Source organism: Arvicola amphibius, chromosome 10, assembly GCF_903992535.2.
Source record: "Arvicola amphibius chromosome 10, mArvAmp1.2, whole genome shotgun sequence".
Classification (NCBI taxonomy): domain Eukaryota; kingdom Metazoa; phylum Chordata; class Mammalia; order Rodentia; family Cricetidae; genus Arvicola; species Arvicola amphibius.
Window position 1 is genome coordinate 48,961,279 of NC_052056.1, and position 17,375 is coordinate 48,978,653.

Sequence of the window (17,375 nt, forward strand, 5' to 3'; positions counted from 1 at the left end):
GATTCAATTATGCCGTTGATTACATTTTCTGTTGGGCATCTTCCTCTGAGCATGCAGCCTTACCTTAATTATTTATTTCCCTCAGAGGAAACTAAATTTTCATTTTTGCAGGTGGTTATCAATTGGAGATAGCTTCTAGGTTAAGGATGAGGGCATATATCCATTTCTCCTTCAGCTTGAAGACCCCATATGGCCCAGAAACATATGGGTCCTGTGCATGCTGCCTCAAATGTCTGTGCCTGAGTTCATATGCGCATCAATCCCTTTGGTTTAGAGAGCCTTATTTTCTTGGTGTCCTCCATTGCCTTTGGCTTTTACACTCTTTGCACCTCCTCTTCCCAAGTTTCCCTGATGCCTGAGGGGAGAAATTTGGTGGAATCTATTTAGGGCTGAGTGTTCCAAGGTTTAGTTGAGGGATTTTGTATTTGTTCCTGTCTGCTGCAGGAGGAAGCTTCACTAACGATGACTGAGCAAGGCACTGATCTATGAGTAAAGAAGAATGTCATTAGGAGTCATTTTATTGCTATAGGTTTGTGGGCTTTTGTTGGTTTGTTGGTCAGTTGGTCAGTCGTTTGGTAGGTTGGTTGATTTTTAGAATAGTAGTATTTGGGTTTTTGTTGTTGTTGTTTTGTTTTGTTTTGAAACAAGATTTCTCTGTGTAGCCTTGGCTGTTTTGAAACTTGCTCTGTAGACCAGGCTGGCCTTGAATTCAGAGATCTACCTGCCTCTGCCTCCTGACTACTGGGATTAAAGCAGAATGCCACCACCGCTTGCCAGTATTCACGTTTAACCTTCGTTATTGTGTTAACTAGTCTCAGATTCTTGGTTTCCCAAGCAGTTGTTGGGTATTGGTTCCATCTCCTGGAGTGGATCTTAGGTCAAACCACATATGACTTGGTTATTCTCACAGGCTTTATGCCACCATTGCTCTAGTCTGTCTTGTCAGCAGAACTCTATCGTAAATCAACAGGTTTGTGGCTAGCTTGGTGTTTATGTTTCTACTTTGGTATCATGCAGAGTAGTTTCCTGTGCCAAAGATGCTAGAAAATAGGGTTGAAGGCTTCATGAAAGAACCAGCTCAAATTCTTCATATTCAATAAGATGTATAGGTGTTGTCTTCAGCAATGGGGCCTTGCCAGTTTGTGGAGAGCAGTCTATAATCTTGGCAACAGTCTGAGTTGTTTAGAGATTTCCTTGGGACCCCTTTGGCCAAGAACTCAATTATATATAACTGAATCCCAGTACTGGAAGCTTCATTTTGGAGGCAAGAGATACCAAGTTAGGACTCTGTCTCCCCGTATTCCCTCCCTCATTCTCTTCTTTCTCCTCCTCCACATTTGATCCTACAGCTAAAATTCCATCCACCCACCCAAAACTATCTATTAAATTTCCCTTTTCTAGGGAGTTCTATCCTCTGCTGCCCAACATAGTCACTTACTCTTCACTTAATGTCTGTGGTTCGATGGATTGTAGCTTGGTTATCATTGAACTAATGGTTAATATGCACATATAAATGAACATACATATTATTTGTCTTCCTGAATCTAAATTACTTCACTCACGATTTTTTTTTCTAGTTGCATCCATTTACCTGCAAATTTCATGATTTTATTTTGTTAACATCTGAGTGATAATCCATTATGTATGGTACCACATTTTCTGTATCTGTTGAGGGGCATCTAGGTTGTTTCCAAATGTTGGTTTTTATGAATAGAGCAATAACAAACATGGTTGAGCAAGCATCTCTGTGGTAGGATAATGCATTATTTGGGTATATTCCCAAAAGTGATACAGCTGAATACTGAGGTACATTGATTCTCATCTTTCTGCGGAGCCACAACACTGATTTCCATAGTAGCTGTACAAGTTTGCAGTCTTACCAGAAATATATGACTGTTCCTATTACTCAAAATCCTCAACAACATGAGATGTCATTTGTTTCATTGTTTCATTGATTTTAGTCATTCTGACAGGTGTAAAATGAAATCCCAAGTAGTTTGGATTTGTTTTTCCCTGATGAATAAGAATGTTGACAATTTCTTAAGTGTTTCTTGGATACGTGAGTTGCCTTTTTTGAGAATTCTGTTTAGGTCAGAATCCTATTTTTAATTGAATTATTTGTTTTCTTGATATCTAGATTTTTTAAGTTCTTTATGTATTTTGTGTATTACCTCTTTATACAAAGTGTAGTTGATTTAAAAAAATATATGTGTTACCATTCTGTAGGCAACTGTTTTATTTGAATGATGCCTTGCCGTAGAGAAGTTTTTCAGTTTCATGGGGGTCCCATTTATTAATTGTTAATCTTAGAGTCTGTGCTAACAGTGTTCTGTTCAGAAAGTCTTCTCCTGGACCAATGGCTATTCCCCAATTTCCCTTTAAGCTGGTTCATTGTATTTGATTTCATGTTGAGGTCATTGATCCATTTCGAGTTGAGTTTTGTGCAGATTCAGTGTATTTGATTTCATGTTGAGGTCATTGATCCATTTTGAGTTGAGTTTTGTGCAGAGTGAGATGTATGGATCTATTTGGATTCTGCTACATGCAGCCATTCAGTTTGACCACACCATTTGTTGAAGATGCTATCTTTTTTCCAGTGTGAATTTCAGGATTCTTTATCAAAAATCAGGTTTTGTAGGTGTGTAGCTATATGTCCGGGTCTTCAATTTGATTCCATTGATCAACTTGTCTATTTATGTGCTGATATCATGCTGTTTTTATTAATATAGTTTTGTAGCAAAACTTGAAATTGGGGATAGTAATACCTCCCAAATTTCTTTTAGTTGTTCAGAATTGTTTTAGCCATGCTAGTTCTTTTTGTTCTTCCATGTAAAGCTGGGTATTGTTCTTTCAAGGTCTGTGAAGAATTGTATTCAAATTTTGATGGAGATTACAATGAGTCTGTAGCTCACTTTTGATATAATGGCCATTTTATCTATTAATTCTCTGATCTATGAGTACGGGAGATTTTCCATCTTCTGATAGCTTCTTCAGTTTCTTTGTTCACTATTTAAAGTCTTTACTGTAAAAGTCTTTCACTCGTTTGGTTAAAGTAACCTGAAGATTTTTTAATACTACTTGAGGCTATTATGAAAGGCATTGCTTTCCTGATTTTTCTCTCTGTCTTTTTGTCATTTGTATATAGAAGGACTACTGATTTTTGTGAGTTATTTTGTATTCAACTACTTTACTGAAAGTACTTATTAGCTGTAGGAGTTTTCTGGTGGGATTTTTCAGGTCACTATCATAACATCTTCAAATAAAGGTCCTTTGACTTCTTTCTTTCCAATTTGTATCCTTTTGATCTCCTTTACTTATTTCTCCAACTAAAACTTCAAGTCCTATATTGAATAGATGTGAAGAGAGTGAAAAATCTTGTTCTGTCCCTGGTTTTAATGGAATTGCATTAAGTTTTTCTTCATTCAAGTTGGTGTTGGCGATAGGCTTGCTGTAAACTGTTTTTGTTATATCGAGGTATGTCCTTTGTATCCTTAAATCTCTCCTGGACTTTTCTTATGAAGGGGTGTTAGATTTTCTCAAAGGTCTAATCTAATGAGATGGTTATATGTGTTTTTTATTTTTTAGTTTGCTTATATGGTGTACTACATTTATCAGTTTATGTATGTCGAACCATCCCTGCATCTCTGGGATGAATCCTAGTTTTTAATCATTTTATGTGCTCTTGGGATTTATTACAAGTATTTTATTGAGAACTTTTGCTTCTAGATTGATAAGGGAAATTTATCTATAATTCTCTTTAATTGTTAGGTTGTTATGTAGTTTGGGTACAAGGGTAACTGTGGCCTCTTAAAATTAACTGGGCAATTTTTCTTGTGTTTATATTTTGTAAAACAATAATTCTTCCTTCATGTCTGGTAGAATTCTGCTCTAAAAACATCTGGCCCTGATATTTTGTTGTTGTTGTTGTTGTTTCTGTTTTGTTGTTGTTGTTGTTGTTGCTTTTTTACTCTTAATTACAACTTTTATTTCACTAGAGGTTGTAGGTGTGTTTAAATTGTTTATTTGATATTGATTTAAGTTTGGTAAGTGGTATGATTGAGATAATGATCCATTTCTTTTAGATTTTCCAATTTGGTGGGATACAAGTTTTCCTGATGATTCTCTGACTTTTTTTTGTGTGTGTGTCTGTTGTTATGTCTCCTTTTACTCTCAAATTTCATTAATTTGGATCTTCTCTCTGAATATTAGTTAATTTGGATGAGGGTTGATCGATCTTACTTATTGTCTCACATAACTAAATCTTTAATTCATTGATTCAGTATATGAGGGCCATATGTGATTTTAGCTGTAGTAGTATTTATTTATGAACTTCAGTGCCCTTATGTTTGGGCATAAATGGTAAAAATTGTGAGGTCCTGTTGGTTGTTTTTTTTTCTTTGATGAGTGTGTAGTTTCCTTCCCATCTCTCTTGATTACTTGTGGTTTAAAGTCTGTTTTGTCAGATATTAAAATGGCTACAACAACTTTATTCTTAAGTCCAGTTGTTTGGGATATGCTTTTCCATCCTTATAACCTGAGATGGTGTCTATCCTTGTTGTTAAGAAGTTTCTAGAATGCAACAGAAGGATGGGTTCCATTTTCTATCCATTTTCTTAGTCCAGTTCTTTTTATCGGGGAATTGAAATCATTAATATTGAGAAATATTAATGAACAGTGCTTGTAGATTACTGTTATTACGTTAACTGCGGTAGTGGTGGTGGGTGTGGGTATGAGTGTGTGTGTATATGTGTTTGTGTTTTTTTTTTCTTCCTTTGGTTTGCTGGTCTGGTATTATTCCCTGTGTTTTCTTGTGTGTGGTTAATCTCTTAGATTAGAGGTTTTTCTAGTACCTTCTGTAGGACTGGATCTTTAGAGAAATATTACTTAATTTGGTTTTACCATGGAATTTCTTTTTTCCATTATTGTATTTGAAGGTTTTTCTGAGTATAGTAGTCTGGGCTGGCATCTGTGGTCTATTAGAGTCTATAGAACATTTTCCCAGACACCTCTGGGTTTTAGAATCTCCATTTAGAGGTCAGGTATAATTCTGGGTTTGGCTTTTTCCCCTGTAGCTTTCAGTTTTCTTTCTTTGTTTTATGTTTAAAGTTTTGATCGTTATGTGATGAATGGAATTTCTTTTCTCGTCCTATCTAATTGGTGTTCTTTATGCTTCTTGTACTTTGATAGGTATCACTTTCTTTAGGTTAGAAAATTTTTCTTCTATGATTTTTTTGAAAATATTTTTTTCTTGCCTTTGACATGGGTTTCTCCATTTTCCTCTATTCCTATTATTCCTAGACTTTGGTTTTTCATGGTGTTCCATATTTCCTAGATGTTTTGTGCCAGGAATTTTTAAGATTTATTTTCTTTGACTGAGGTATCCATTTATTCTATCATGTCAATAATACCTGAGATTCTCCCCTCCATCTCTTGTATTCTGTTGGTGAGGCTTGAGTCTGAAGTTTCTGTTCAAGTTCCTAAACTTTTTACTTCTATATTTCCATAAGTTTCAGTTGTCTTTCTCTTGATTCTATTTCCACTTTCATATCTTGAGCTGTTTTATATTTTTCCTTCCACTGTTTGTGCTTTCATAGACTTCTTTAAATAATTTATTCATTTCCAGTTTTAGGAGCTCTTTTGTATTCATAAAGTCTGTTTTAAATTATTTAGCTTGTGGTTCAGCTATTTTGCAATAATCAGAGCCTACTGCCTTAGATTTGCTGGACTCTAGGGCTCTAGTGGAGACATATTGCCCTGGTTGTTATCGACTGTGTTTTTAACTCTGGTGTCTAGGGCTCTGGGTGTGGGAAGAATGTAATTGTAGGTGCTAATATCTGGTCTTGTTTGGTTGAGTGAGTGTTCTGTTTCTCAATTTCTAATGCCCTCGCTGGTTCTTAGAACTAGGTGTTGTAGACCAGGCTGGCCTCAAATTCACAGAGATCTGTCTGCCTCTGCCTCCCGAGTGCTGGGATTAAAGGTGTGCACCACCACTGCCCGGCAAGAATCCTAAATTATATAAATGCCATACTATACAGTTCTTTAAAGTGTTTTAAGATTACCTCTCTTTCTAAAATATATCTCTATACATCTAGAAAACCTAACTAACATGATTACAGACTTTGATTATTACAAATGACTATCTAATTAATCTGTATTTCTTAACTACACATTACATTTTTAAATGAACTGCATGAACATAATACCTTAAACAAGAGTAAAATATACATATACACAGTGTAACAAAATCAACCTTAAGTATGTATCAACAGACCAATATCCATATAATGCAAAGTATTCATCTCTATATCATACACTCCTAACCATACAACTCCTAACCATGCCAATCCTGTTGGGAATCATTTTCTTTCAAACCACCACACAGTCCTTCAGCATATTTGTTCTTAATATGCATTAAATGACCATTGTTTTAAGTTAAACCCCTGTGTTTCTCAGGACCTCCTCAACATGGCTCCTTTAATACCAGCAACCATGCTATTTAAACTCTAATACATCACATAAATTCTCTTTGGATAGATAAATATTTGATAGCTGGTTTTTTATGTTCTTATTTGTTTGGTTTTATCTGATGAATTTTTTTTCATTTACAAGCAGTCCAGGCTCACCCTGCACATACTCTGAACCACTGAATCGCTGAGTTACATCATCAGACCCATTGACTTATTCTTTTTGTTTGTTTATTTTTGTTTCTTCAAGACTGGATTTCTCTGTAGCTTTGGATTCTGTCCTGGAACTCATTCTGCAGACTAAACAGGCCTTGAACTCACAGAGATCCACCCACCTCTGCCTCCCAAGTTCTGGGATTGAAGGTGTGTGCCACCACGGTCACTGGCTTATTCTTACTCCTCATTTTATTGCTCCTGACTCATCCCTCAAAAACAAGTTCAGTTCTCATCATGGTGAAGAGATCCTCCATCTGACCCTTAGATCGTCCCTCCATTCCTTGCCTTCCTGTCATTTAATCTACGGTTGATGGATTACACCAATGATCTCTTTTCAACTTAAGCTCTCAGTTATGATGGCTAAAGGGAAACGAGCAGAAATTGAGAAGGAAAGAGAAAAGTGTGGTGGTTTGATTAAGAATGGCCCTTATAGGCTCATATATTTGAATGTTAGGTCCCTAGTTGCTGGAACAGTTTTGGCAAGGATTCAGAGGTGTGGCCTTGTAAGAGAAAGTGTGTCACTGTGGTTGAACTTTGAGGTTTCAAAGCTTATGCCAGGCCTAGTCTTACTCTCTTTGAAATCAACTTGTGGATAAGATATAAGCTCTCAGTACTGTTCTAGCACCATGCCTGCCTGCTTTCTGCCATGTTCCTGCCATGATAGGCATGGACTCACCCCTGGAAACTGTAAGTAGGCCCCCATTTAATGTTTATCTTTATAAGTTGGCTTGGTCATGGTTTCTCTTCAGAACAACATTAACTAAGACTAGAGAGAAGTAAGATTTTTTTTTACATTTATTTCCTAATTCCTTTTTGGTGAGAAAACATGACATGGCTTTATCCATCAACCCAAAGCAGCCATGTACACAGAATTCCTTCTAGGTTTCAGGAATTGTTCTATTTCATAGTCCTTTCAGATGGTACCAACCTGATTGCTATTAACTCTCTGGTATATACTATAAGTGTGTTATGTATGGGATTTCTATAGCTTTCATATATATATATATATATATATATATATATATATATATACATATACATATATATATATATTAAATGCAATTGTGTAAACAGACACAATAATACCTTCTTGGTAATTCAACTGTACACATCTTCTAAAAAGCCTTAGCCAAAAATCCAATTCTCTCAGGTGACATAATATATATTTCTCAGTGTATACTGATTTAGAATATTTCCAGAAATCCTTTTATACTTCTCTCATGTAAGAGTGAAGCCTAATCCTCCTCTCCTTGCCTATGGGCAACAGGAAATGCAGGTACTGAAACACAATTTCCTACATCAAATGACATAATGTTTTTCTCAGATAAGTCAATTTAGAAAGCTAGTTTCTAGTTTTCTACTACTCAAAAAATATTAAATAGGGGTTCACCTGACAAGCCCTAATACCTGTTGCCCATAGCCATGTGAATGAGCACAACCAACCTCCAAAGCTTAATAAAGTCTTCAGGTGACTGTAGCCCAGGTTGGCTTCCTGAGTCAACATTATGAGACTTTAAGATGATGAAATTCCTCCTAAATTTGTAATCCACAATAATGATGAAGTGGTAAGTATGTATTCTTTGAAGTTGATAAATTGAGGGAGGAATTTGTTATGTATCAACAAACAGGTAGTACTAATAGATAAGTATTGCAGCAAGACATAAAACCAGACATCCCAGTGTAAATACACTGAGCATGGAGGCACAGTGTAGACTTATAGTCAAATCTCTTTGATTATCACACTGTCACCAGCAAGTTTTAGATTCTCCAGCAGTCATTCCTCAAAATCACCCATAACTTTGCTTTAGCATATCTTTATGCATTTCTGACCTAGAATACCTACTTGTGCCCCATAAGTGTCCTTACCAACCATGAACCAAACCTAAGCCCCATTCACTACTTCTCAGTTTGACCATGAACATGGTTTTCTTGTAGCTTGGGCTTTGCTTTATCACGAGTCACATCTCAGAAAATAAACAAACAAACTTCCACATTATTGCTTTATTTTCTATTATACATTGTTTTCAACTTAGAGCAGTGATATGTGTCATGTTATCCTTGGCTTGCATAAAAGGAACCATAATACTATTTTTGTTCTGTATTCTGTATTCTCTTCTTAAACACTTGAGCTTCTGGTCAGAAATAAATGTTTCTAAATATGCATACTAGTGTCATGTTCATTTATTTAGCAAACACTCTCATTGTTTTTTTTCTTCATTATCTTACTCCTTCTACCACCACCCCAAAATCCAAAACCTATATATTGCATTTGATCTTTGTGGGTGTTAATTTTCCCCAGGTGCTTATATCATCTTTTTCTGAAAGTTATTGTATGTCCTGTATATGTATTAAAACTTTACATGTTTTCTTGGTAATCTTTATTTATAGCAATTAATCGGTCAAATAAATTGCATTCCTCTATAACTCTAATTTTATTTATGTACAGAATATAATTTCTATTTGGAAGTCAACTTGGACATGATAAAGATGGTTCTACCCTAGTGTTGCTGGCTATCTGCTGGATGAACATATTTCAGATACAAAGTAAATAAATGTCTTACTCTCCTAGAAAATTTGGCCAAAAATAAATAAATAAAGTAAAACGTGGTTTTCCGGCTGTTTTTCCTTTTGTCCAATAGCAACAAGCCTTTGAAATAGCTTCTCTCCCATTGCCATTGCACTAACTGCCAGCGTTGCTGGAGCTACTCAGCTATAAATATGTAAAGTCTGATTCATACAGCCTATTTTGCAAAGTCTGCCTGTTTCTCCAGCTGCCTGCTATTTTTATTTAAGTCAAACATGTTTTGATGTGCTTATTTTGTTGTTTTTGTTTGAATTCTATGATACTGGGTAATTAAAAATGGTTTCAAAAAATCATTAGATATTGAAATGTTTCTGAAATACATACCAAATTGAACCTTCTGTGTTTGGATATAAATATAGATGCTCACATGGCAGTAATACAGAAATTTGTGTTTTACCAAAATGCTTCACGTACAGGACTTAAATCATCTATAAACCATATAGGCACTCTGCATATAAATTTTAGAAAGTTAGAGTATGTGTTGTTGACCAACAATACTAGAGCAAGATGAAAATTTATTCTATTCATGGGGATGCATGGGCTTAATGAGATATAGTGACTTATTCAGTTTTGGCTAACCAGCAATAGAATGACAAAAGAGAGTGGCTTCACCTGGGAATATCCAATGTTTCCTCTCTGGAATCTGATGCTTTGCTTAAGCAGTGCAGCCTTGTGCTTTCTATTCCTAGAAATAAGAAGGTGCTCAGAGGGGGATATTCTACTGCATCAAAGAGATCTAAAATTGAGTTAGTCACACAAATAGCCAACTATAGATTTACAATGACAGGTGAAGTTTTAAAGATCATAATATCCAGGCCACTCATAAAACATAATTATATACTCAAAATTATCACAGCCAGGCCACTCATAAAACTAGATATGCATGATTTCATTCACTAGACATGAGAAAGTACCACAGAGATAAGGTGGCACTTTTATGTAATCAATGTTTCCGCCTAGATTTAGGAGATTAAAACCCTCAAGGTATTCAGACTAAGAATTAAATTGATTAAAACAGGTGGATATCTGTTAACTATAATATAGACTGGCATGGTAAGCCGTGCCCAAAATGTGATAGTGGCAAAAATGGTAGGGGGTATAAACAACTGCATTCTGATTGGACATCAGACTTCCTTTACAGAAAAAAAATACATGCCAGCAGCTGGAGCTGATCATACACTGGAAGCTTACTTAGGGATAAACACCAATATGTCTCAAGGCCTCTGTGGCTTCTAGCATGACTGGCACAAGTTTTTGAAGGCATCTCACTAAAGTCTTCTGAGGAAATAGAGCGAAGATTACTAGTATATGTACAGCTTGGAGTCAGCAGTCCCGGAACATTCAGATCATTCCATAGCACCCCAGATTCTAAGGGAAGGGGTATATAGCTCTCTTTCTATGAGGATGAGCATGGCATGAAAGGAGGGAAGATAAAATAACAAAGAAATCTAGTTCCTTACACACGTCTACCTGATAAAGAACAAAAAAATGGGTTGGAAGAGTTGCCCCAAAAATGAACTAAGTTATAACTAATTAAAAAGAAATAGGATTTTGGAATCACAATGTCGGTGTTCTGATTAAGGTATCCAACAAAATCAGGTTACCAGGGATGGGGACTGGGAGAGGGACAACAAGCAACAAAATCTACCTGGAAATGGAAAGTAAAGAATATAGCCCCATGTGGAAAAGATTCATCAGCATTAAAAAGATACTCAGTATCAGAATAAGGCCCCAGGATGCTATCAGGCTCCTCTTAGAATTAGCATACCCCCCCCCCCAAAAAAAAACCGTGAAAGCCATAGGGTTATGTTCTTCCATAAAGAAGTAAAGACAAAATGCAAAGGTTCCCAGAATGGCTGAGATATTGGGGTACAAGCATGGTCAGAATGACAGGCAGGGAGAAAATAAAAACCTGACTCTCTTAGTTCACTGCTTCTTGTCCACATTGTCTATGAATCAAATCACAATCACCAGCCTTCACTTTTCTGTTCCATATACAAACTGCTGGTGGAACTTGAAGAGAACGCACTAAATGCTCACTTTGCCTAATACCCCTTGCATCTGCAGGATGATTTTCCTGCCATGTTCACAGTTATCCTTGCAGGACTTGCTCATAAGTTACCTTCCCGGTATAACCCCAGTAGCACAGACAATAAGAGCAACAATGAATAAATGGGACCTCTTGAAACTGAGAAGCTTCTGTAAAGCAAAGGACACAGTCATTAATACAAAAAGGCATCCTACTGAATGGGATAAGATCTTTACCAACCCCACATCAGACAAAGGTCTGATCTCCAAAATATATAAAGAACTCAAGAAACTAGACATTAAAATTCTAAATAACCCAATTTTTAAAATGGGGTACTGAACTGAACAGATAATTTTCAACAGAAGTTCAAATGGCCAAAAGATATTTAAGGTCATGTTCAACTTCCTTAGCAATCAGGGAAATGCAAATCAAAACAACTTTGAGATACCATCTTTCACCTGTCAGAATGGCTAAAATCAAAAACACCAATGATAGCCCATGCTCGAGAGGATGTGGGGTAAGGGGAACACTTATCCATTGCTGGTGGGAATGAAAACTTGTGCAACCACTTTGGAAATCAGTGTGGCAGTTTCTCAGAAAATTGAGAGTCAACCTACCTCAGAATCCAGCAATGCCACTCTTGGGAATATACCCAAGAGATGCCAATCATACTACAAAAGCATTTGTTCAACTATGTTTATAGCAGCATTATTTGTAATAGCCAGAACCTGGAAACAACCTGGATGCCCCTCAATGGAAGAATGGATACAGAAAGTGTTGAACATATACACATTGGAGTACTACTCAGCGGTTAAAAAACAATGACATCTTGAATTTTGCATGCAAATGGATGGAAATAGAAAACACTATCCTGAGTGAGATAACCCAGACCCAAAAAGATGAATATGGTATGTACTTACTCATTAGTGGACTCTAGCCATAAACAAAGGACATTGAGCCTATAGTTCACAAGCCTAAAGACACCAAATAATAAGGTAAACCCAAAGAAAAACATATATAGATTTTCCTGGAATTTGGAAGCAGACAAGATCGCCAGGCAAAAGTTGTGAACATGGGGGTGGGGTAGGGTGAAGGGAAGGGGAGAGGGGGAAAGAGAAGGGAGAATGGAAGAATTGGGGAGAGTTTGGGGGAGTGGGAGGGTTGAGATGGAGGAAGGGCAGATATAGGAGAAGAAATATAATGAAGAAAATATCTTCATTAAAGGAACCATTTTAGGGTTGGCAAGAGACTTGGCTCTAGAGGGAATCCCAGGTGTCCACAGGGATGTCCCCTGCTAGGTCCTTGAACAGCAGAGGAGAGGGTGCCTGAACTGGCCTTGTCCCATAGTTACACTGATGAATATCTCTAATAGAACCTTCGTCAGGTGATGGATGAAGATAGAGACAGAGACCCACATCAGAGCACTGGACTGAGCTCCCAGGGTCCAGTTGAAGAGCAGAAAGAAGGAGAAGATGAGCAAGGATGTCAGGACCGTGAGGGGTTGGTCCACCCACTGACAATGTGCCTAATCTAATAGGAGCTCACCAAATCCAGCTGGACTGGGTCTGGATGAGCATGTGATCAAACCAGACTGTCTGAATGTGGCTGGCAATGGGGGCACTGGGACTTGTTTCTAGTGCATGTACTGGCTTTTTGGGACACTAGTCCTAGGCCTGGATGGAGGGGGGAGGGCCTTGGACTTCCCACAGGGAAGGGTACCCTGCCATCTCTTAAGACTGGAGGGAGAGGGAGGAGGGTGAGTGGGGGAGCGGAAGGGGAATGGGAGAAGGGTAGGAAGTGGAAATTTTTTAATGGAAATATATAGAGAGAGAGCAGCGAGCCGGAGCTCTATGGAGGCGGCGGCGGGTACCAGGTGGCGGCTGCAGCGGCGACTCCTCTGAGCTGAGCGTTTCAGGCCATCCTCGACTCCTTCCTCCCCCTTCCCTCCCCCTTTTTTGTTTTCCGTTCCCCTTCCCCCTCCCTTCCCCGTCCCCGACGACCGGATCCAGAGGAGGCAGCTGCGGTCGCAGCTGCTGAGTTCTCGGTGAAGGCTTTTCGTTTGTACCATCCCCTCCCCTCCCCACCCCATCCATTAATATTATTCTTTTGAAGATTCTTCGTTGTCAAGCCGCCAAAGTGGAGAGTGCGATCGCAGAAGGGGGTGCTTCTCGTTTCAGTGCTTCTTCGGGCGGAGGAGGAAGTAGGGGTGCATGCACCTCAGCACTATCCCAAGACTGCTGGCAACAGCGAGTTCCTGGGGAAAACCCCAGGGCAAAACGCTCAGAAATGGATTCCTGCACGAAGCACTAGACGAGATGACAACTCCGCAGCAAACAACTCCGCAAATGAAAAAGAACGACATGATGCAATCTTCAGGAAAGTAAGAGGCATACTAAATAAGCTTACTCCTGAAAAGTTTGACAAGCTATGCCTTGAGCTCCTCAATGTGGGTGTAGAGTCTAAACTCATCCTTAAAGGGGTCATACTGCTGATTGTGGACAAAGCCCTAGAAGAGCCAAAGTATAGCTCGCTGTATGCTCAGCTATGTCTGCGATTGGCAGAAGATGCACCAAACTTTGATGGCCCAGCAGCAGAGGGTCAACCAGGACAGAAGCAAAGCACAACATTCAGATGCCTCTTGATTTCCAAATTGCAAGATGAATTTGAAAACCGAACCAGAAATGTTGATGTCTATGATAAGCGTGAAAATCCCCTCCTCCCTGAGGAGGAGGAACAAAGAGCTATTGCTAAGATCAAGATGTTGGGGAACATCAAATTTATTGGAGAACTTGGCAAGCTTGATCTTATTCACGAATCTATCCTTCATAAGTGCATCAAAACACTTTTGGAAAAGAAAAAGAGAGTCCAACTCAAAGATATGGGAGAGGATTTGGAGTGCCTCTGTCAGATAATGAGGACAGTGGGACCTCGATTAGACCATGAACGAGCCAAGTCCTTAATGGATCAGTACTTTGCCAGAATGTGTTCCTTAATGTTAAGTAAGGAATTGCCAGCAAGGATTCGTTTCCTACTGCAGGATACCGTAGAGTTGCGAGAACACCATTGGGTTCCTCGCAAGGCTTTTCTTGACAATGGACCAAAGACGATCAATCAAATCCGTCAAGATGCAGTCAAAGATCTAGGAGTGTTTATTCCTGCTCCTATGGCTCAAGGGAGGAATGACTTCTTCCTGGAGGGACCGTTCATGCCGCCAAGGATGAAAATGGATAGGGACCCACTTGGGGGACTCGCTGATATGTTTGGACAAATGCCGGGTAGTGGAATTGGTACTGGTCCAGGAGTTATCCAGGATAGATTTTCACCCACGATGGGACGACATCGTTCAAATCAGCTCTTCAATGGCCATGGGGGACACATCATGCCTCCCACGCAATCGCAGTTTGGAGAGATGGGGGGGCAAATTTATGAAAAGCCAGGGGCTAAGCCAGCTCTACCATAACCAGAGTCAGGGACTCTTATCCCAGCTGCAAGGACAGTCGAAGGATATGCCACCTCTGTTTTCTAAAAAAGGACAGCTTAATGCAGATGAGATTAGTTTGAGGCCTGCTCAGTCGTTCCTAATGAATAAAAATCAGGTGCCAAAGCTTCAGCCCCAGATAACTATGATTCCTCCCAGTGCACAGCCACCACGCACTCAAACACCACCTCTGGGACAGACACCACAACTTGGCCTCAAAACTAATCCACCACTTATCCAGGAAAAGCCTGCCAAGACTAGCAAAAAGCCACCACCATCAAAGGAAGAACTACTTAAACAGACTGAAGCCGTTGTGACTGAATATCTGAATAGTGGAAATGCAAATGAGGCCGTCAATGGCATGAGAGAAATGAGAGCCCCGAAACACTTTCTTCCTGAGATGTTAAGCAAAGTGATCATCTTGTCACTAGATAGAAGTGATGAAGATAAAGAAAAAGCGAGCTCTTTGATCAGTTTACTCAAACAGGAAGGAATAGCCACAAGTGACAACTTCATGCAGGCTTTCCTGAACGTATTGGAGCAGTGCCCCAAACTGGAGGTTGACATCCCCTTGGTGAAATCTTATTTGGCACAGTTTGCAGCTCGTGCTATAATTTCAGAGTTGGTGAGCATTTCAGAACTAGCTCAACCACTGGAGAGTGGCACCCACTTCCCTCTCTTCTTACTTTGTCTTCAACAATTAGCTAAATTACAAGATCGAGAATGGCTAACTGAACTTTTTCAACAAAGCAAGGTCAATATGCAGAAAATGCTGCCAGAAATTGATCAGAATAAAGATCGAATGTTGGAGATTCTGGAAGGAAAGGGATTGAGTTTCTTATTCCCGCTTCTTAAATTGGAGAAGGAACTATTGAAGCAAATTAAGCTGGATCCATCCCCTCAAACTATATATAAATGGATTAAAGATAACATATCTCCCAAACTTCATGTAGATAAAGGATTTGTGAACATCTTAATGACCAGCTTCTTACAGTACATTTCTAGTGAAGTAAGCCCACCTAGTGATGAAACAAATTCTTCCTCTGCTCCTTCCAAAGAACAGTTAGAGCAGGAGAAACAACTGCTACTCTCTTTCAAGCCAGTGATGCAGAAATTCCTTCATGATCATGTGGATCTACAGGTCAGTGCCCTGTATGCTCTGCAGGTGCACTGTTACAACAGCAGCTTCCCAAAAGGCATGTTACTTCGATTTTTTGTTCATTTCTATGACATGGAAATTATTGAGGAGGAAGCTTTCTTGGCTTGGAAGGAAGACATAACTCAAGAGTTTCCAGGAAAAGGCAAGGCTTTGTTCCAGGTAAATCAGTGGCTAACCTGGCTAGAAACTGCTGAAGAAGAAGAATCAGAGGAAGAAGCTGACTAAAGAACCAGCCAAAGCCTTAAATTGTGCAAAGCATACTATGATGTAACTGCATTTGACCTAACCACTGCGAAAATTCATTCCGCTGTAACGTTTTTCACAATATTTAAAGCAGAAGCACGTCAGTAAGGTTTCCTTCTGCATAAGGTTTTTGTAGTGTGATGTCTTAATCATAGTCTACCATCAAATACTTTAGGAGTATCCTTAATGTTTAGATAGAATAAAATCATTAGATCTTACTACAAAAGCCTGTATGCCACAAAATTGGAAAATGTAAAAGAAATGGACAGTTTTTTAGATAAATACCATATACCAAAGTTAAACCAGGACCAGGTAAATGCTCTAAATCGTCCTGTTAGTCGTGAAGAATTAGAAACTGTTATCAGAAACCTCCCTACCAAAAAGAGCCCAGGACCAGATGGTTTCAATGCGGAATTCTACCAGAACTTCCAAGAAGACCTAATACCTATACTCCTTAAGGTATTTCATAATATAGAAACACAAGAGTCACTGCCAAATTCCTTCTATGAAGCTACAGTTACCCTGATACCTAAACCACACAAAGACTCAACCAAGAAAGAGAATTACAGGCCAATCTCACTCATGAACATTGACGCAAAAATTCTCAATAAAATACTGGCAAACCGAATCCAAGAACACATTAGAAAAATTATCCATTACGATCAAGTAGGCTTCATCCCAGAGATGCAGGGCTGGTTCAACATACGAAAATCTATCAATGTAATCCATCATATAAACAAACTGAAGGAAAAAAACCATATGGTCATCTCATTAGATGCTGAAAAAGCATTTGACAAAATTCAGCACCCTATTATGATAAAGGTCTTGGAGAGATTAGGGATACAAGGGTCATTCCTAAATATAATAAAAGCTATTTACAGCAAGCCGACAGCTAACATCAAATTAAACGGAGAGAAACTCAAGGCTATCCCACTAAATTCAGGAACACGTCAAGGCTGTCCACTCTCTCCTTATCTCTTCAATATAGTGCTTGAAGTTCTAGCAATAGCAATAAGACAACATAAGGGAATCAAGGGGATTCAATTTGGAAAGGAAGAAGTTAAACTTTCATTATTTGCAGATGATATGATAGTATACATAAGCGACCCCAAAAACTCCACCAAAGAACTCCTACAGCTGATAAACTCCTTCAGTAACGTGGCAGGATACAAGATCAACTCCAAAAAATCAGTCGCCCTCCT

General features: G+C 38.6%; 1 protein-coding gene across 1 annotated transcript in view; it reads left to right on the forward strand.

Annotated features, from left to right (window-relative positions):
- The window catches only part of LOC119824249 (eukaryotic translation initiation factor 4 gamma 2-like), a 39,101-nt gene extending 22,732 nt beyond the window's left edge, over nt 1-16,369 (forward strand). Inside the window, 3 exon segments of the mRNA XM_038344401.1 lie at nt 13,332-13,501; nt 13,503-14,705; nt 14,707-16,369. Coding sequence (XP_038200329.1) covers nt 13,332-13,501; nt 13,503-14,705; nt 14,707-16,155 — 2,822 coding nt within the window. The 3' untranslated portion in view covers nt 16,156-16,369.
- Nucleotides 16,370-17,375: the final 1,006 nt, after the last annotated feature.